At 36.6% G+C, this 22,288-nt stretch overlaps 1 protein-coding gene, 1 long non-coding RNA gene and 1 pseudogene across 3 annotated transcripts in view; 2 read left to right on the forward strand and 1 right to left on the reverse strand.

Moving 5' to 3' along the window:
* The window catches only part of FAF1 (Fas associated factor 1), a 527,910-nt gene that overhangs the window by 424,267 nt on the left and 81,355 nt on the right, over positions 1-22,288 (forward strand). For both annotated transcript variants that reach the window (XM_032297137.1, XM_032297138.1), the window contains exons 14-15: positions 3,266-3,402; positions 7,462-7,550. In XM_032297137.1, the coding sequence (XP_032153028.1) occupies positions 3,266-3,402; positions 7,462-7,550 (226 nt within the window). The remainder of the gene's footprint in view (positions 1-3,265; positions 3,403-7,461; positions 7,551-22,288) is intronic.
* Positions 11,469-12,776, forward strand: LOC116564126. Its single transcript, XR_004274739.1, has 2 exons — positions 11,469-12,385; positions 12,698-12,776. It is a non-coding gene; the product is annotated as an uncharacterized LOC116564126 (long non-coding RNA).
* On the reverse strand, positions 17,171-18,347 carry LOC116564122 (annotated as a pseudogene).

The raw sequence follows: 22,288 nt of genomic DNA on the forward strand, positions 1-22,288 counted from the left end.
TCTTATCTTACCAGTTTTCTAAAAGCAAGAACTGGTAAATATAAAAGTATATCTGACTTATGATTAATGATTTTCTTTCACTCATTGTCTCAACCCTTCCTTCTTCCTTCTCTCCCTTCTTCCCTTGTATCGTCCCCTTAGTGAGAGCATCTATTCTTTGTCTTTTCAAATTTGTAATTTTAGCATTTGGCCTTGGGTTGAGTTGGCAACTTGTTAGTCCCCTCCTCAAATGTTCTATGATGGGTAGGCTGTTTGATTTATTCCGAAATTTTATTATTTAAAAACACAGCCATTTCCCTTTGTTATAGAATGGTTTGCCTGCAAACCATTCTATAACCTTTGGGTTTGAGATTGCTGGAATTTAATTTCTTGTGGAAACCATTTATCCCTTCATGACATCTAACTCTGATGAACCCCACGTGCAGTTGGGTTGACAACTTTGGCCCTGTCACTGGATGCACTGGTACACTTTTATCTCTTCAAAAGCAAGAAAATACCACAATTATGAGAACCACGCATTTCCTCTTAAAACAACTGGTTTTTCCCATATCTATTTTTCTTCTAATGTTTCGAACTGATTTTTTTGCTGCTGGTAGTGTGTTATGAATGGTAGCCCTGTGCATGCATGATCTTGGGAGGAAGAAGCAGAGCCTCCTAGCCATGAGAAAGATTTAACATCTGTGCTATGAAGTGCCACCTCAGGTTCTTGTTAATTATAATGGAATGAACTGACAAGTAGGAATTTTTACAATTTCGTACTGTCCACTGGCCCTGCAGGCTCTTGATGATTGCATTTTGAAAATCTTAAACATGATTCATGTTTTAGGAAGATTGATCATATTAAAATTTTAAGTCTCCCTTTGATTACAGCAAATTGTTGGTTAAGGCTACTGTAAAGTGTCAGCTGGCTGTGTGATCCCTGTATATCTCCCAGCTACTTGCAAAAAATTAGAGTGATTTTCCAATAACTAGTAGAAAATTGATCACTTTTTTTTTTTTATAGTTTATTGAATGGCTGTCTGCTCTGAGATCTGTACCACAAATATGCTTTGTGTAGTGGTGAAAGTTTTGTTATATAGTATTTTATACCCAATAAGATACCTATATTTTCTTTTTTTTTTTTTTTTTTTTGTGACGGAGTTTCTTTCATGTTACCCAGGCTGGAGTGCAATGGCGCGATCTCGGCTCACCGCAACCTCCGCCTCCTGGGTTCAGGCAATTCTCCTGCCTCAGCCTCCTGAGTAGCTGGGATTACAGGCACGCACCACCATGCCCAGCTAATTTTTTGTAGTTTTAGTAGAGACGGGGTTTCACCATGTTGACCAGGATGGTCTCGATCTCTTGACCTCGTGATCCACCCGCCTCGGCCTCCCAAAGTGCTGGGATTACAGGCTTGAGCCACCGCGCCCGGCAAGATACCTATATTTTCATAATTATTTTATCTTCTTGCTCATTTTCACAAAAAGAACATGGGAAGTACACAATTTCCAGGCAAATTTGTCTTGAGATGAAATTCTTAAAACCACTGAACTTACCTGCTTTTCCCTTTTATTTTTTTTTTTTCTCTCTCTCTTCCTTTCCTTTATTTCTTTCTTCATTCCTTTTTTAGTAGGTATTCTGTTTAGCTAGTACGTAATAGCACTTATGGGCAGGTACTTTGTGATATCTGCTTAATCCATTGGTAAGCAACAAGGACTTACTCTCTTTTGTACGAAATTACATTCCAACTATTTTTTGACATCTTTTATTTTAGAGGTTGCCAATGATCAGATCAGAGTCAAGACTGACTTAAAATACTTTAGAAAAAAGCACCAAAAAAAGGAGATCCTCATTTTCTAGTCTCATGATCTATACATCCCCATTGATGAGTTAAGCTATATGGATGTGAAATTTGGTATGGAAGGTTAGGCTGCTTGAGCACCCTTTATCCCATAATAGTTGAAAACATGAGAATTTGAATTTTCATGGTATGAAATTGCCATAAAGTCTGGTTATTGCTCTTCTAAATGTGTATTTAAACCTGCCTTCCAGTGAACTTATTGCAGTGGTGCTAACTTGTCTCAACACTCTTGCCAGCAGTTCTAGTGGACCTAAACAACACCTACTTTCTATAGTCATAGCACAGATTTTATGGAGGATTCAGTCTAAATTTTTGAGATAAATTTCTATAGACAGAAAATATATTGGCTTTAAAAATTAAGAGGTTTGATTCTGTTTTGAATTTGGATATCAAATGAATCTGAACACATGACATTTTAATGCCGTTTGCTTTTCAAATAGATTTACCTTCTAATGCATGTGATGACAGGACTTTGCTCATCAGCTGGAACACACATTTCAGAGGAGTTGTTACCTAAAATATTATAATAAGGCATAAGAAAACAGACGATTTAAGTTGCTTTTCATGAACATAATTAAGAATTAATAAGCCAGTACCAGTGGCTAGTCCCCAGAATTTCCACTGTTTTGCCTTTTGTGACCTGTGTTATTAAAAGTCCATTATTTTTACAGACTTTATTAAATTGGATCTTATTAAAGCATTCTATATTTGCATTTGGTCTTTCATAATTCATTATTATTATGACATTTACTTTTTACCATCAGATCTGAAAACATATCATAAGCTACCCTTTTCTCTTGAAAGAAATGCTAATTTCAAACAGTCCTCTAATAGAAGAGAAAAGCTTTATCAGTTTTTTCATTTATTCCAGATCGTGTTAAGAATACTAATGCTAGACTTCAGTATGCTAATATCCCAGAGCTTTTTTTGGTCAAAAGCTTAGAATTATTATTTTATCTCATGCTAAGTGTAAAACTAGAAGACCCACTACTACTGGAGAAAACACAGTTGTAAAGTACAGTTCTTGATTCTAAAGACTTGCGAAAATGTTGCTAAATTCTGTTTTTTAGGATGATGCTAGTCAATTTGTCTTTGTACAACACAATATTATTCTATTTAAGAAATCTTATCCTCTTGAAATTAGTTTGTTTTTCTCATAGTTTAAGGGTGGTGTTACAGTGTTTAAGAATCCTATGCTGTTAGCCTCAGACAGCATTTAGGGTATGCTTCCTGCTTTTCTATGTGATAATCACTTCTGTATCATGTCAGATATGTTGAAAGCTCAATATAGCAATATTTTACATATTGATATCAGGCAGACTGTCTAATTTAACATAACTAATAACACAATGTGTTCTTTGTTGAGTACTAGTAAATTTATTAAGCTATAAAGCGAAACTCACTTTGTATTTTGCCTCCTTTTAGATTTCTCACTATGTGCAATAGACACTTTGGCAGTGTTGTGGCACAAACCATTCGGACTCAAAAAACAGATCAGTTTCCGCTTTTCCTGATTATTATGGGAAAGCGATCATCTAATGAAGTGTTGAATGTGATACAAGGTAAAGTACATGTCACAAGGAGAGTAAAGTCCTCCTGGTATGTGATAACCTTATAGTTTTTCCATCAAAACTGACAATATTTCTATTCATGAATATCTTTGCATTTGAAAATGTACAATATCCTGAAGAATGTCTTCAAAAAGTATAGGTGCTATAAAAAATGATATGCTGCATGAAAATCTAACAGAACATCTTAATAAAATTGCACAGTCCTTGGGACACAGGATGTTCAAGTTAAATGTTCAGAATTGCTAAATTCTGTAATCTAGCAATTAGGACATAATCAGTTGTCAAATATGACATTTCTTATTTATATTGATTTATTGCTATAATGTTGATTTATTGAAAGAAATACTTATCTTTAGTTATCTAGAAAATCCAGTTACTGTATATTGAAGATAGAATTTTTCACAGTGACAATTGTGTCTTCTTATTTGTATGATTCCATGTTTAGTGTACAACCCTGAAGCATGAAGCTAAAACTGTATATGGGATACTAATTTCTGCCTCCATCTAAGTCTGATTGGGAGGACAGGATAAGTGTAAAATGCAGTGCCTTTAAAACCCAAACAAAACCAGACCTCTAGCATTTTATGTTTTCTCTATAACTACAGCATTCATTTCAAAAACAGTGTTTAAAAAGACCTGCAGGGAAACTTATTTGCATAGGATAAATGGATAATGAAGATAACACTTCTTTCCTGCTTTCCCTGTCAGAGGCAATATTGCAAGAACTAGTGGTTCTCAAGGTGTGGTTTGTAGACTTCAGACTAGACCCTTTCAAGGGATCTGTAAGGACAAAATTATTTTCATACTGTAACAACACTTTTTCTTTTTTTTTTTTTTTTTTGCCTTTTTTACTGTGTTGATATTTGTACTAGTGGCTCAAAAAGAATAGTTTATAAAAACTCTTGGCGCCTTAGCACGAATCAATGCCATAACACAAAACTGTACTAGTAGTCATATTCTTCATTGCCATGTATTTGGTTAAAAAAGAAATGAAAAAGCCTCAAGAATGTTATTGATGAAGCAGTAAAAATTATTACTTTCATTAAATTTTAGCCCTTTTAATAGTTTGTGTGGCACAATAGGAGGTATGGGTAAAGCACTTCTGCTGCTTACTGAAGTATACTGGTGGTCTCGAAGAAAAGCACTGGTATGGTTGCTTACACTGAACTACTTGCTTTTTATTTCTTATAGAAATTATTTTTACCTGAAAATATTACTGACAGGCAAACTGTGCTTCTGTAGCCTGGGTAGTTGCCAGATATTTTCTGCAAAATGAACAATGTGAATGTGTGGTCTCTGTTCTTATTGATAAAATTCAAGTTTTCAAGCAAAAATTTGTATCATCCACCTTAAGGCTGGTATCTTAAATACTTTTTAATAAAATCAGTGGTGATATTAACAAATGTGATTTTTTAAATATTCTATAATGAAGTGTGTCAGCATTCAGCAGAGAAATGCATAACTCAGTGAACCAATGTTTTACAAATGACCGATGCATGATAGTATAAAATCATGTACAGATAAAAGATCCATTCAAAGGGCAATGGATTTTAATGTAACGGAGTACGCACATTTCATTGATATTGTTTCAAATTCCATGTGCATCTAATTTGAAGAAACTTAGACTTGTCAGTTTAAGTGTAGTATCAAAAGAATATCCACATTTATCTATGAAAATACTTCTCCCTTTTCCAACTACCTATCTTACCAGATTTTCTTCATAAATTTCAACCAGTACAACATGTTGTAATTGGTTAGTACAGAAGTAGGTATGAGAATGTGGTTGTTTCTATTAAGCACGCACATTACAGAGATTTGCAAAAATGTTATAATAATGCTGCTCTTCTCACTAAACTTTTTCTTTTGGAAAATAGTCATGTTTGTAAAACATAATATTTATATTAATATGTGATAGGTTTATTATCATTATTTTTAAATGAATTTCTATTTTAATTTCTAATACAGTAAGTGTTAATAGCCATAATCCACATAAACAAAATTTCTTTGGGGATCTCAGTAATTTTTAACAGTGTAAAGGGGTCTGAGACCAAAAAGTTTGAGAACTGCCGCAATCAACTATAAAGAGTAAGTTTGTCCTGAACTGCATTAACTGGTACACTTTTTCTCTGTCTTTGATCAATAGAACTTAAGTATGAAGTACCTACAAGTCCAGTTTGGCAGTGTATCCTTCCAGTTAGGGCTAAAACATAGCTGATAAGCAGCGACTTAACACTAAAAATTAATGGCAGTATGTAGTCACCTATACAACTGTGACTACAGTATTTTCCCACTGATGATTCCAATATACTCCATATAGTATCCATTTCCCATGCTCTGAGTCTTAGCCACTACAGTTTTAAATAAAATATAGAAACCCAGCGATTTGCCCAATAATAAAATCTACATTGGCTAGGTGTGGTGGCACATACCTATAATCCCAGCTACTTGGGAGGCTGAGGTGGTAGGATCATTTGAGACCTGGTCAAAAAACCAAGACCCTGTCTCAAAAAACTAAACAATAAATCTACATTGAAGGTGCTCCTAAACTTATTTGTCATCTGTCATATCTATTAATATTAACTACCAATGATTGTGTGTATACTTTACATTAATTCCACTCCTTCTAAGAACATTACAATCTCCATTTTGAGAAAAAGAAATTGATCCTTAGAGAGCTACAGTTCATTTATTCACTTATTGATTTGTTTATTGAATAAATATTCATTAAAGTCTTTGTCATGTGCTAGACAGTTTCCAGGTACTAGATCATATAACTTACAAGTAATGGAATTAGAGTTAGAACACTGACTATAAAACCAGTTCTGTTTTCTTAGTGCCAAGGTAACATTTATCCTGTAGCTCATTTGCTGAGTAGTATTGATGTGAACAAATTAGATCATTTCTTTTGCCAAGGACCATAGATGTTCCCTAAACCCATGCTGCCAATGATCATAAGGATAATTAGGGAAAGAACCATTGAAAAATCATGTTAGTCAAGCCCTCTGGAAAAATGCCAGCAAGGATGCTTGGTCTTTATTGTCCTGTTGGTGGCCATTTCATTAATGGGGAAGAAGACCCCTTCTCAAGCCTTGGAGAAAACTTAACTCTTTCTGCCTGAAGGTTTGAGAGAAGAGACTTGTCATATCTTTATATATCCTCATGAATTTTTTAACTGTAGGTACATCCCAAGCAAATAACAATGACTTAAATATGTTTGGGAAATGGCATATATGTGCTATATGTTTGTTATGGACATGGTCAGGGAATAAAATGACATTAAGAAAAATCAAACATTTAAAATACCTTCTTTATAAAGATTATAAAAATCATTTAAAAGCAGCTGAAAGGGAGAAATATCAATAGGGCAAAAAAAGAAATCAATTTTTTTCAGAAATGGAATTACTGTTTGTTTCACTAGAGGATTTTTAGCGATAGAAGATAATTCTAAGTAAAGGTAATAGACTGAGGTGGGTGGCAAAGAGGACAGGCTTCCAGTCAACCTCTTCTGGTTTCAAATTCTTGCCTCACCGCTTAACCAGCTTGACGTTGGTCAGGCAGGTTTTTTGAGCTCTCTAAGACTCATTCTTCTTCTTTTTAAAATCAGATCATAATGACTCCTTCATAGAATTGTTGTACAGATTAAATGAGATAGTTAGTATTTGTAAATATCTTAGCCTAATCAGTGATATGTAAACAATTGGTAATTGTTGCTAGGGTTATTAACTAGATATGTTTTCATAATTTGACAGAACTTTTGAACCTCATGATTTGGACATTCTTGTATATAGTGCTAAAAGTCCTTCTTATTAAGAAACTACTCCCTCAAATATAACTGTTCTGAAATTTCAACTGCCGGTATACTAGTTTACTCTTTCTTTGTTGAACATGTGAAACATTTCATAAAACCACAAAAGTATTTTAAGTGTAATTTTTTTAGACTGGTTATTCCTTTCTGGTTAATTCTAGAATGACTTTCCAGTTTCTAATACTTTATAATTTGAAGTTATATATAAAAAGCTTATATAAAGTTTGACAATCTCTTTATTTTAGGTAACACAACAGTAGATGAGTTAATGATGAGACTCATGGCCGCAATGGAGATCTTCACAGCCCAACAACAGGAAGATATAAAGGATGAGGTAAGGTAAAGGTTAAGCAGATCTTTAACAGGATTTTGATGAGGTAATCTGTCAAATGATGGTACATGCCTATGATATGATTGATAAATAAGGATGATGAAGATCTATTTCCCAATTCAAGGGTTTTTATATGATGGAGTATATCATTGGCAATATCATTATCAGTCCATTCTTTTTATGACCCCAAAACCCAATAATTTGTTTTAATTTATGGACTATTTATATTTTGCCAGATTTGGGGTGGTTACAGGAAGTCGATTTGCAAGAAATGAGTTCAGAAGCATGTTTATAGAAGAAACTATAGTCCAGGAAATTATGTCTACTATATGAATTATATCACTTTTAAGGTCCTCTTATTCTTTTTAAATATTAAGATCAATTAGCAATAAACACATTTTACATTTGAATATATTTTTGAAATACTGTGAGAATTAGCAAAAGATCCCCAGCATTCTGAATTTCTCAACTGCCTGTACATATTCAGGTATATATAGCATGAACATAGAACCTCGAAATAATAAAAACATTATTGATAGCAATAATGTTCAATCCTTACCTGGTATTTGTCATGTGCCAGGCACTGTACTAAGCACTAATCATCATCTCATATGATCCTCAGAATAACCCATGAAGTTGTATATCAGTCAGCATTCTGGCAGTAAATAGATGACACTTTTAAACTAGGTTATTTAAGAAGAATTTAATAAGGTGACCATTTGTAAATACGTGGGCAGGGTTTTTGAAAATCAACAGAAAAGGCTGGGCACAGTGGCTCACGCCTGTTATCCCAGCACTCTGGGAGGCTGAGGTGGGTCAGTCACTGAGTTTAAGAGTTTAAGACCAGCCTGGCCAATATGGTGAAACTCTGTGTCTACTAAAAATACAGAAATTAGCCGGGCATGATGTGCCTGTAATCCCAGCTACTCAGGAGGCTGAGGCAGGATAATCGCTTGAACCTGGGCGGCAGAGGTTGCAGTGAGCCAAGATCACACCACTGTACTCCAGCCTGGGTCTGTCTCCAAAAAAAAAAAAAGAAGAAGAAGTTAATACAGACTCCAAGGCTAAAAGGCTAAAGGGAACCATTATCATCTCTAGGCCTGAAAGCCTAGGAGAGGGTGCTATATATGGAGAAAACTGCTTTTGATAGAGGGATATAGCTAACCTTGGTAGCCTAGTAGGGAGGAAACCAGGAAACAGCGTCATCTTCCTTGTCTAATGTCCTGCTAGTATCTCCAATTAATTTAGCCCAGTTAGAAGCTGGAAGGTTGGAGAACCTCCTTGGGCACAAAGCTGTGTAGAACATGGATCCTGAGGGGGTAAATGGCAGATAATCTAGCACAGATTGGTATGATTATCTCCACTTTTCAGAAAAGAAAACTGAGAGGCAAAGTTAAGTAAATATGCCCAAGGTCATATAGCTGACAAGAGCTACAAATAATAATCTCAAGTAGTCATTAGTACTTGGATCAATCAAGAAATTTCTGGATTTAGAAAACAGCCTTAAAATAAAATATGAAACAAATATTAGAATTTGTTAATTTGAGATGCTATGTTCACAGATGTTTGTAAGATTATCATTTTTAATGTATCTGCTTTAAATTTCTTTTTTAAAAATTTCCCTAAAACAAGTAAGAGTTTTATTTCTGAACGATGATGAAAAGATTCTAAGGATAGTTTGAATAGGCTATCCTTTAGTTATTGCAAATGTGAAACATATACAATTTTAGTATAACCCTGAACTATTATATTTTATTTACTTATCCCTGTATTACATTAAACTGTGAGTTTGTTAAGAGCAAGAATCATATCACATTCATGTTTGTAACCCTGTCCCCTAACAGTGTACCTAGGACAAAGTCAGTACTCTGTAAATATTTGTTAAGTGATTGAATAAATGAATATTTGAATTTATGTAAAATAAAGTAACTTGGAAAAAACAATATTTAATTATAACACGATATAAAACCTGGCCAGGGCCAGGGGGTGGATCACTTGACCTCAGGAGTTTAGAGACCAGCCTGGGCAACATGGTGAAACCCCATTTCTACAAAAAATACAAAAATTAGCCAGGGGTGGTGTTGCCTTCCTGTAGTACCAGCTACTTGGAGAGTTGAGAATACAGTGAGCCATGTTTATGCCATTGCATTCCAGCCTGGGCAACAAAGTGGGACCCTGTAATAAGTGTGGCCCAGCACAGTGGTTCAAACCTGTAATCCCAGCAGTTTGGGAGGCTAAGACAGAAGGATGGCTTGAGGCCAGGAGTTTGAGATGAGCCTGGGCAACATCTCTACCAAAAAAAATTTTTTAAACAATAGCTGGGCATGGTGGTGCATGCCTTTAGTCCTAGCTACTCAGGAGGCTCAGGTGGGAGGATCACTTGAGCCCAGGAGCTTAAGGTGGCAGTGAGCTATATGCTTGCACCGCTACACTTCAGTCTGAGTGACAGAGTAAGACCCTGTCTCTTAAAAGCAAACAAACAAAAAAGATACATTTAAAAATATTTTTTAAAAATGAAACCCAATATATCCACATTAACAAATGTGAAAATTTGGAGTGCTGTAACTAGTTTAGAGTTTTAATGCACATTCGATTTCTTCTATTGCTATAAAAATATTGTTTATACTTTTTCTTAATAGCCAGTGTTTCATTTAGTCTAGTAAAGGCAATCAGATATATGGTAGAAAGATGTTTATCTGTTACTCTATAAATTGACAGTGACATTTTGAAATAATGAAGTACTGTACTTAGTTAGGAATTTGTAATAATAGGTGTTTTGCCTTTCAAGATTACATTTATCCTGGAACAGAGGCATTGATTGACAATAATTCACTAAAAACATTCTTCAGCCATTTAAATCTTGAGTCTCATTAGTACTAGATTTACAGATTATGCTGTATGAGAATATGAATACACAATATTTGCATTCATATTCCCAGTTCATTTTTTCATCTTAATTTGTGTTCCCCATAATGCACTGGTAAAGAAATTGACTTTAATTCCTTTAATACTAAGCACAAAATTTAATATGAGGGCTACAGGAAAAATCCAGCGCTTCATGTAATTGAAATTTATTTGCAAGAGGTAAAGATTTCTGTTTGTTTTTAGTGTCTTCATGAAAGTTGTAGCTCAAGTTATAATAGAGTTCCTAAGAAAAATAAAGGCACTTCTAACTTTAAGAACTTCTTTTGGACTATATTCATAGACCATAATGATTTGGTATCTGCTGAATATGTGACAAGAAACATTATCCCTTGTAATTGTGAATTTGCCCTTTTTTTTTGAATTACAAATAAGACTTAAGTTTGAAATTAAAATTAAATCAGTGAACAGGTTTGGAGGCTGGCTTCCTAGGCCTGAATTTTTTTAAACTTAACTTTAAATTATATTCATCACTTTGATGATTCCGTAGCACAACCAGAGATACCTATGTTTAAAACTTATGTGAAATAAATCCAAGTCTTAACCATATTTACACACTGAATCACACTTCAGTGGCCCAGAAAGGACTAACCTTTATATCACTGATTGCTCTGTTTTTAACTAGGGTATATACATTATATGGCGCTCTGTTTTTGACAGAACTGCCTATAGCTTTCTCTCTTAGACATTTTCTTTTTTTTTTTTTTTGAGACGGAGTTTCACTCATGTTACCCAGGCTGGAGTGCAATGGCGCGATCTCGGCTCAACGCAACCTCCGCCTCCTGGGTTCAGGCAATTCTCCTGCCTCAGCCTCCTGAGTAGCTGGGATTACAGGCACGCACCACCATGCCCAGCTAATTTTTTGTATTTTTAGTAGAGACGGGGTTTCACCATGTTGACCAGATGGTCTCGATCTCTTGACCTCGTGATCCACCCGCCTCGGCCTCCCAAAGTGCTGGGATTACAGGCTTGAGCCACCGCGCCCGGCCTCTCTTAGACATTTTCATTAGCAGTATTAGTTTGGTTTTATAAAGGTTTATTGAGCTTCTACAAAGTACTTATCACTGGACAAATAAATATTTTCCTTTAATGAGGGGCTATTGGCAAAGAGTGGGTGAGGAGGAAAACAAGTATGACTACATTACACTAGCCACATTTTAGAATCTATTTTTGCCTAAAGGCTTGTTCCAAATGATAGATGCTTTCTAACATGTAAATGGGTTGATTTTTTTATATGCACTGTTTATTAAGCCACCTAGAAACCTCTAATAATCAAGAGTTTGTGATACTTAGTTGGTGATCTATTTATTGTTTCATTTGTTTATTCATTCAACACAAATTTGTTTATAATCCTCTATCCTGTTGGCAAGGATTACTCGATTCCAGGCTTACCTCTCTGATTAACTTGTATCTGAATAATAGCTCAGTAATTGTCACAATCCAGATGTTGGAGATCAGGGCAGATTCCAAGGGCAGTTACATCATTCTCATCTCTGGGAATTCTAAGAATACACTGGTGGAACATGGGAAAAATATGCCAGAGGGGCATATTTTAAAGGGCTCTAATTTAGGATTTAAAAATTGCATTGCCGCAGTATAGGGAAAATATGTTTATTACCTCACAGCAGCTTTTTTGTTGCCAAAGGAAATTGTTGGCTTTGTTGTTTGCTACATGGAATGTGTAACCTTTTCCCCCTAAGCTTTGTCTTAGTCTCTTTTCAGCAGTACATTCCTTTTCCTTTCCTCTGTTTAAAATCTCACCACTGTCATACCCATTCTCTTTGCAGAGCTAACAATGACTAACAGAACTGACTCTGCTTCTGTTGCAGTTTTTTTTTTTTTCCTCATGTTTGTGGGTACGCAGTAGGTTTATATATTTATGGGGCAGATGAGATGTTTTGATACAGGCATGCAATGTGAAATAAGCACATCATGGAAAATGGGGTATCCATCCCTCAAGCACTTATTCTTTGAGTTACAAACAATCCAATTACATTCTTTATTTCAAAATATACAATTGTCATTGACTGTAGTCATCCTGTTGTGCTATCAAATAGTAGGCCTTATTCATTATTTCTAATTTTTTTGTACCAATTAAGCATTCCCACCTCCCCCCATCCTATACCCCCAACCACCCTTCCCAGCCTTTGGTAACCATCCTTTACTCTCTATGACCATGAGTTATTGCTGTTTTCTTTAAAGCAGGAATAAGTCCTCACAAGGCACAGAAAACAATTTCTTTATACAAAAAGCAAAGCAAAACTTACTAAACAGACTTTTAAGAGGAGATTTTACTCTTATTCTTTATATACACACACTCATACACACACACATACACACACCACTTCTTAAAGCTAGCAGAACTACTCATTGGTCAGTAGTTAAGAGAGTTTTCCCTGATATCGCTGTATATAAATTTATATGTGAGATTAAAAATCCAAAAATATGATATTTTTAAACATTAGAATTCCACTGAAAATGCTGAAGTCATAGAAGTTCTAATATTTAAAAGTAACTTCAAGGAGAAAGGTCTGTGTTAATTGTTAATGATTAGATTACAAAGTGGTTAGCCAATACACCATAGGTGCCTTTCTGTAGGCAGCTACATTCTGCTTAGAAAAATAGTTATTTATCCAGTGATTTTTCTCCTTTCTTAGGCCCAAATCACAGGAATTTAATTTCTCTCATTTTGATTTATATATTCATTTCATATATATTTATTGAGCTTTTACTGTATAGCAGACGCTATAGGACCTAAGGACATAGCTGTGAGCAAAATAAACAAGGTCCTTAGGCTTGCAACCCAGAAATTCCAATAAAGTCTATCAACTAATCAGGTGGCTGAAGCTCAGGGAGCACCTAGCCAGGGTGAGACAGACGTGTTCTCAAGCTACAAGGCAGGTAGAACAGGTAAGAATGTAGATAGTAACAGCCACTCTTCAAGTTCCTGCTACATGCTAGGTTCTGGGTTTTGGGGCAATGTTTCTCAGTGGGTTTCCTGAACTACTGAAGTACCTGACTGCATACTAAGATTCCCAAGCAGTTAGGTATGAGTAAGCAACAGGTTTATTTTGTTCACATTTATTTCACATTTGGAAATGTAAGATAAATTATATTCCTCCAAATCCCGTTTAATTTATCGTATCTGTTATAATTTATTAGACTGTTAATGGATAACAAGGATTGATTGCATTGGTTGTTTTGTCTTGGCAAACATTCATTTAACAGAAGCATTTGACTCTGATATCTGAATTTTCATGTCATTCGTATGTTATGATTAAATTTATATTCATTCTTCCTTGCTTAAGATAATTACATTCTTAGCTTCCCAGAATGGATCATGGCTCAACAGTGGTTCATTGAAGCATAAAAGTAATGATGAATATAGTATAATAAATTCTGCAAACCAGGACAACATAGTTTAAACATAGTTGACCCTTAAACAACGTGGAAGGGGGCCGGGCGCGGTGGCTCAAGCCTGTAATCCCAGCACTTTGGGAGGCCGAGGCGGGTGGATCACCAGGTCAAGAGATCGAGACCATCCTGGTCAACATGGTGAAACCCCGTCTCTACTAAAAATACAAAAAATTAGCTGGGCATGGTGGTGCGTGCCTGTAATTCCAGCTACTCAGGAGGCTGAGGCAGGAGAATTGCCTGAACCCAGGAGGCAGAGGTTGCGGTGAGCCGAGATCACACCATTGCACTCCAGCCTGGGTAACATGAGTGAAACTCTGTCTCAAAAAAAAAAAAAAAACAACGTGGAGGTTAGGTTGTTGACCCTTGGCACAGTCAAATGCAAGTATAACTTTTGACTCCCCCAAAACTTGACTACTAATAGCCTACTGATGACCAGAAGTCTTACCAATAACATTAATCTGTTAACACATATTTTGTATGTTATATGTATTATATAGAGATTAATAAGGTGAACTAGAGAAATAAAATGTTAAGAAAATCCTAAGCAAGAAGAAATGTATTTACTGTTCATTAAGTAGAAGTGGATTATGATAAAGGTCTTTGTCCTTGTCACTTTCACATAGAGCAGGTGAGGAGAAGAGGCAGAAGAAAGGTTGGTCTTGCCATCTTAGAGGTAGCAAAGGCAAAAAAGAGGTGGAGGAGGTGGCAGAGGAGGCAGAAGAGGCAGGCACACTCAGCATAACTTTTATTGAAAAACTCTCCATATAAGTGGACTCACACAATTCAGACCTGTGTTGTTTAAGGGTCAACTGTAGTTCAACATTAGTATAGACATAATGCAAAGAACTCCAGTAGTAGTATAGATTATTTTTACACTAGTTTCCATAAAAGAAAATTTGATTAAGAAGTGAATAGGCCGGGCACAGTGGCTCATGCCTGTAATCCCAGCACTTTGGGAGGCTGAGGTGGGCAGATCATGAGATCAGGAGATTGAGACCATCCTGGCCAAAATGATGAAACCCTGTCTCCACTAAAAATACAAAAATTAGCTGGGTGTGGTGGTGTGCACCTGTAGTCTCAGCTACTCAGGAGGCTGAGGCAGGAGAATTGCTTGAACCCGAGAGGCGGAGGTTGCAGTGAGTCGAGATCATGCCACTGCACCACACCAGCCTGGTGACCGAGTGAGACTCTGTCTCAAAAAAAAAAAAAGTGAATATATAAAAATTGATCATATAAGAGAAGGGATCCATTTACCTCCAGTATCAGTGTTTCTCTCTTAGAACATTTTTGATAAAAGCGTAAGGCCTTCAAAGCTTTTGCTTCATTATTAAGTAAAGCCTAATGATCTACCTCTCTGTTAATACAATTTTTTTCAGAGCAGAAGAAAAGTAATACCACTAAAGTAAAAAATCTATTGCTAAAAGCAGAGAAGATACAAAATTCCAGAGGAGAAATTGTTTACAAGTGCACTTGAAGTAAAAATATATGCAAATTCTACTATTACCAAGAAACTTGTAAAGCCCCTGCAAAATTAGCAATAAGAAGTTAATACTTAGGCCGGGCGCTGTGGCTCATGCCTATAATCCCAGCACTTTGGGAAGCCGAGGTGGGTGGATCACAAGGCCAAGAGATCAAGACCATCCTGGTCAACATGGTGAAACCCCATCTCTACTAAAAATACAAAAAATTTGCTGGGCATGGTGGCATGTGTCTGTAGTCCCAGCTACTCGGGAGGCTGAGAATTGCTTGAACCCGGGAGGCGGAGGTTGTGGTGAGCCAAGATAGTGCCACTGCACTCCAGCCTGGGTAACAACAGGAAAACTCCGTCTCAAAAAAAAAAAAAAAAAAGAAGTTAATGCTTAAAAGAGACAGCAGGCTAGGTGCAGTGGCTCACGCCTATAATCCCAGCACTTTGGGATGCTGAGGTGGGAGGATCATTTGAACCCAGGACTTTGAGACCACCAGCCTGGGCAACATATGGAGACCCCATCTCTACAAAAAATAAGGGGAAAAAAATTAGCCAAGCGGCCAGGTGCAGTGGTTCATGTGTGTAAATCCCAGCACTTTGGGAGGCCAAGGCAGGTGGATCACAAGGTCAGGAGTTTGAAACCAGCCTGGCCAATATAGCGAAACTCCACCCATCTCTACTAAAATTACAAAAATTAGCCAGGCGTGGTGGCAGGTGCCTGTAGTCCCAGCTACTTGGGAGGCTGAGGTCGGAGAATTGCTTGAGCCCAGGAGATCAAGACTGCAGTAAGCTGTGATCTTGCCACTGCACTCCAGCTTAGGCAAGAGTAAGACAGCAGAATGACTTCTTCAGTTAAATACTTCATCAAATGACACTGTTAGATGGCATATGCAGTGGTAATGGGATGGTCGACGGAAGACTGATAACTATATTGTGGACACTACCAGAGAGGGAGAGGTTGCTTTACAGTTGGATGAAACTACTAATACGTGCAAAGTAAGAATCAGTTCTTGTCATATGTGCTGTATGTATGCTGAAGAAGTGGGAGTAGCCATCACTATTTATCAATGACAAATGCATATTACAAGAGAAGTTTTTCACTTAGTGATTATTTTTGCAAGTGCTGAGTTAGATTTTTAAAGATGAGGCAGAATCAGTACTGTTGACTAACTATATTTCAAAAGGACACCACCAGGAAAGTGAAAGTACAGCCCACAGACAATTACTATAAATCATTTATTTAATAAGGGACTTATATCTGGAATATATAAAGAACTCTTATAACTCAGTAACAAAAAATATAAATTATCCCAGCAACAACTGGCAAAGGATTTGAAAAGACGTTTCTCCAAGGATGATATGCAGATGGCCAATAGCACATGAAAAGAAGCTCAACATTATTGTTCACCAGACAAATGCAAATCAAAGCCGTAATGAAGTACCACTTTATACTTGCTACAATGTGTAGAATCAAAAAAGTCATCAGGGGTCTGGCACAGTGGCTCACTCCTGTAATCCCAGCACTTTGGTAGGCTGAGGCAGGCAGATCACTTGAGGCTGGGAGTTCTAGACCAGCTTGGCCAAAATGGTGAAACCCTGTCTCTCCTTAAAGTACAGAAAACTTTGCTGGGATGTTGGCATGCACATGTAGTCCCAGCTACTTGGGAGGCTGAGGCAGGAGAACCTGAGGCAGGCTTGAACCTGAGAGGCGGAGGTTGCAGGAAGTCAAGATCATACCACTACACTCCAACTGGGGAACGGAGCAAGATTCTGTCTCAAAAAAAAAAAAAAAAATGTCATCAGGTAGCAACAAATGCTGGCAAGGATGTGGAAAAATCTGAACCTTCACTGGCTGCCAGTGGGAATGTAAAATGATGCAACAGCTTTGGAAAACAGTCTGGCAGTTCTTCAATTGATTAAATGTAGTTACCATGTAATCCAACAATTCCACTCCTAGTTAAATGCTCAAGAGAAATGAAAACCTGTGTTCATGTAAAAATTTGTATGTGATTGTTTATAGTATCATTACTCATAATAGCCAAAAGGTGGAGGCTGGGTGCAGTGGCTCATGCCTGTAATCCCAGCCCTTTGGGAGGTGGAAGCAGGAGGATTGCTTGCAGTCAGAAGTTTAAGACCAGCTTGGGCCACACAGAAAAACTCCCATTTCTACAAAAAAAAAAAAAAATTTAATTATTTAAGAACAATAAATAGTCTTATTATTTTGACTGTCCTAAATTGTTTCTTAGGTCTGAATTTTACAAACGTTACTTATATTAGCAGTAACAGTGGAGCTAGAGACTATTGCACCTTCTCCAAGCTGCCCAGCAAGAACCACCAATAGTGTGGTGGAACTTATGGCCCTTTCCAAGGCCATCACTCTTTCAGGCTGCAGATGTCAGCCCATGCATCTCCCTGTGCTTGTGGACCAATTTGCTGGTCCATTGGTTATCAGGATTTCTTCTGATAGCTTTATGGAATGGATCAATGAGAATAACCTCAAACATTTGTATGTGGAATCTTCACCAACCCAGTAAGAATACAGGACTCTTAGAGCCCCACAGTGCCATCCAGCTCACTCCTCTGCAATGGACTGAAGGCTTCGAGCAAACTTTAGCTGATTAACACCATGATGGACAGACTTGCCGTAAATTGTGCCCTTAGGAACTGGGCGTTTTTGGCCACTACTGTGAACACCAATTCTATATATAACGTAACCTTGCTTGGCCTTATAGCCCAGGCAGCACACTTCATCTGGCCAGGTGGGGCAGGGAGCCCTGTGGAGAGCAGAGAGCTGGTGGTACTGCCAGCAGCGGACCCTCATAAGAAAGCACGTGACATCAGACTGCTTCTTTCTCCATAGTTCCTGGATGTATTTGTATGCACCCATCTTGGCTTACCTGATGGCTGCTGCAGGATGAAAAGGAAAGAGCTGTACTATTATTGTTTTTTTGGGTTTTTTTGTGTTTGTTTTTTTTTTTTTTTTAAATAGAGATTGCATCTCACTATGTTGTGCAGGCTGGTCTTGAACTCCTGGGCTCAAGAGATCCTCCCACCTCAGCCTTCCAAAGTGCTCAGATTACAGGTGTGAGCTACCGTGCCCAGCCTAGAAATAATAAATAATTTAAAAATTGTTTTGGCCAGGCACAGTGGCTCATGCTACCATGAGCTGGCCAAGACAGGCAAATTGCTTGAGCATGAGCTCAAGACCAGCCTGGGCAACATGGCAAAACCCTATCTCCACAAAAAATGGAATATGAAAGCTAACCTTCAGTTCAAAACAGGAATCATTAAACTGGATGTAAACAACCTTTGTGAAATATCTCAAACAATATCAGTTACCTTCTACTGTTTAAAAACTATCATTAGTATTATTTAAATATTATGTTTCATTTTTATTATCTGAAAGTTATGATCTTAAAAATTCTCCTCAAATTTGTGATTTGCATCTGGGTATCATGTACTCAGTATTAAAGGAATTAAAGTCAGCTTCTTTACCAATGAATTGCAGGGAACACAATTTAAGATGAAAGCGTAGACTGGAAATACGCATGCAGATATTTTGCATTCACATTATTATGCAACATAATCTTAACTCTGATACTAAAAAGACTCAACTGATGCAGAAGAAAACATTGGCCAAAATCCAACATCTTTTCATGATAAACACCCTTTCACAATGAACTAGGAACAAAGGGAACCTCCTCAGCATAATAAAGCCCGTTTATGAAAAACCCACAGCCAACAGTGTACTCAATGGTGAACCACTCAAAGCTTTTCTTCTAAGATCAGGAAAAAGCAAGGATTCCAACTTCCACTACTGCCTTTTGACATAGTACTGTAACTTCTAGCCAGGGTAGGAGAAAGAAATAAAAGACATCCACATTTGAAAGGAAGAAGTAAAATGATCTCTGTTCTCAGATTACATGATCTTATATGTAAAAAACCCTAGAGATTCCACACCAGAAAAACTGAGCTTACAACAAAGTCAGCAAATTTGCAGGATATAAATTTAACATATACAAATCTGTTATGTCTCTGTACACTAGCAGTAAAGAATCTGAAAGACATAAACAAATGGAAAAAATTTCTCACTCAAAGGTAGGAAGAATCAGTATTGTTAAAATGGCCATACTGCCCAAAGCAATTTATAGATTCAGTGATATTCCTATTAAACTACCTTTGAGATTCTTTACAGAACTAGAAAAAACTTCAAAAATTCATATGGGGGCCAAGTATAGTGGCTCATGCTTGTAATTCCAGCATTTTGGGAGGCTGAGGTGGGCAGATCACCTGAGGCCAGGAGTTTGAGACCAGCCTGACCAACATGGTGAAACCCTACTTCTATTAAAAATACAAAAATTAGCTGGGCATGGTAGCGGGCACCTGTAATCCTAGCTACTTGGGAGGCTGAGATAGTAGAATCACTTGAACCCAAGAAGCGGTGGTTATATACGGTGAGCCAAGATCTCACCACTGCACTCCAGCCAGGGTAACAAAGCAAGACTCCATCTCAAAAAAAAAAAAAAAAAATATATATATATATATATCACACATACAAAACCAATAAAAGACCCTGAATAGTTCTCAACTTCAGCCTATACCACAGGGTTGCAATACCCAAAACATCATGGCACTGATACAAAAACAGACACATAACCAATGGAACAGAATAGAAAACTCAGAAAGAAGACCACACACCTACAACTATCTGATGTTTGACAAAGCTAACAAAAACAAGCAATGGGTTAAGGACTCTCTATTTAATAATGGTGCTGGGATAACTGGCTCGCCCTATGCAGAAAATTGAAACTGGACCCTTTCTTTACACCATATGCAAAAAATAAGTCAGGATAGATTAAAGTCTTAAATGGAAAACCCAAAACTATTAAAAAAAAAAAAAAAAAAAAAAACCCTGGAAGACAACCTAGGCAGTACCATTAAGGACATAGGCATGGGCAAAAATTTCATGACAGAAACACCAAAAGCAATTGAAACAAAAGCAAAAATTGACAAATGGGATCTAATTAAACTAAATACCTTCTTCACAGCAAAAGACACTATCAGCAAACAGACAGCCTGCAGAATGGGAGAAAATTTTTGCAAACTATGCATCTGACAAAGTTCTAATATCTGGCATTTATAAAGAACTTAAACAAATTTACAAATAACAAACAACTCCATTAAAAAGTGGAAAAGGGCATGAACAGACACTTTTCAAAAGAAGACGTACATACAGCCAGCAATCATGTGAATAAAAATCTCAGCATCACTGATCATTAGAAACATGCGAATCAAAACCACAACGAGATACCTTCTCACAACAGTCAGAATGGCTGCTATTAAAAAAAATTTTTTTAAGTCAAAAAAATAATAGATGCTTGCAAAGTTGCAGAGAAAAAGGAACACTTATACACTGTTAGTGGGAGGGTAATTTAGTTCAACCATTGTGGAAGACAGTGTGGTGATTTCCTCAAACACCTATAGGCTGAAATACCATTCGACCCAGCAATCCCATTACTGAGTATTTACCCAAAGGAATATAAATCATTCTGTTATAGAGGCACATGCACAATTATGTTCATTGCAACACTGTTCACAATAGCAAAGACATGGAATCAACCTAAATCCCCGTTAATGGGAGACTTGATAAAGAAAATGTGCTACATATGCACCATGGAATACTATGCATCCATTAAAAAAATGAGATAAACCACAGAGTGGGAGAAAATATTTGCAAATCATATATCTGATAAGGGCTTAATATCCAGAATGTATTAAGTATATTAGGCAACTCCTACAACTCAACAACAGGAAATTAAGCAAAAAATGGGCAAAGAACTTGAATAGACATTTCTTCAAAGATATACAAATGACCAAGTGCATGGAAAGATGCTCAGTGTCAGTTGTCCTTGAGGAAATACAAATCTAAGCCACAAATGAGATGCCACTTCATACCTAGAAGGATGGCTGTAATTTTTAAAATGGAACATAAGAGTTTATGAGAATATAGACACAAATTTATAAGCATTGTACATTGCTGATTGGGATGTAAAATGGCAGCTGCTGTGGAAAACATTTTATTGATTACACAAAAAGTTAAACATAGAGTAACCATATGACCCAGGAATTCTACTCCTGGCCATATATTCAAAAGAATTGAAAACAGGGACTCCAATAGATATTTGTGCCTGAAAGTTCATTGCATTATTATTCGCAATAGCCAAAAAGTGGAAATAATCCAAAGATCTATTAACAGATTAATGGATAAACAAAATGTGGTATATCCATACACTGGAATATTATTTAGCCATAATAAAGGACTGAAGTACTGATAAATGCTACAACATAGATGAACCTTGAAAATATGCTAAGTAAAAGAAGCCAGACATAAAAGGAAAATGTATGATTCATCAATAGGCAAATTTTTGAAAACAATTGAATAAGCAAATTTATAGGGACAAAAAGTAGATTTGAATTTGCCAGGAACTAAAGATGTGAGTAAATTGGGAAGTTATTGCTTAATGGGTACAGAGTTCCTTTTGGGGTGATGAAAAAGGAAATAGATGGTGGTGACAGTTTCACAACATTATGAGTGTACTTAATGCCACTAAATTGTATACTTAAAATAGTATATTGTATTACATATATTTTATAATAATAGAACACAAGTAATATATATAGTGTTCAATCCTTTTGAGTATAGAGAAGTGACAGGTTACTATGGGCTGGAAATTGGAAAAGTTGATTCTCGGGCTCGGTACTTACTGGATACTACTGGGAACTGACATAGTGTGGAAAGGTTTCAAGCTCTGCCTTCATGAACTTCAATCCTGAGCAGTTTGTTAGAATTCCAAACTTTTATTTCATAGGGAAGTAAGGAGTCAGGTGAAGCATCTTAAAGAAAGGACTAAGCTTGTGTTGCATATCACTAGGG

This window comes from Sapajus apella, unplaced genomic scaffold (assembly GCF_009761245.1).
Source record: "Sapajus apella isolate SASKATOON/1434 unplaced genomic scaffold, GSC_monkey_1.0 scaffold36, whole genome shotgun sequence".
Classification (NCBI taxonomy): Eukaryota; Metazoa; Chordata; class Mammalia; order Primates; family Cebidae; genus Sapajus; species Sapajus apella.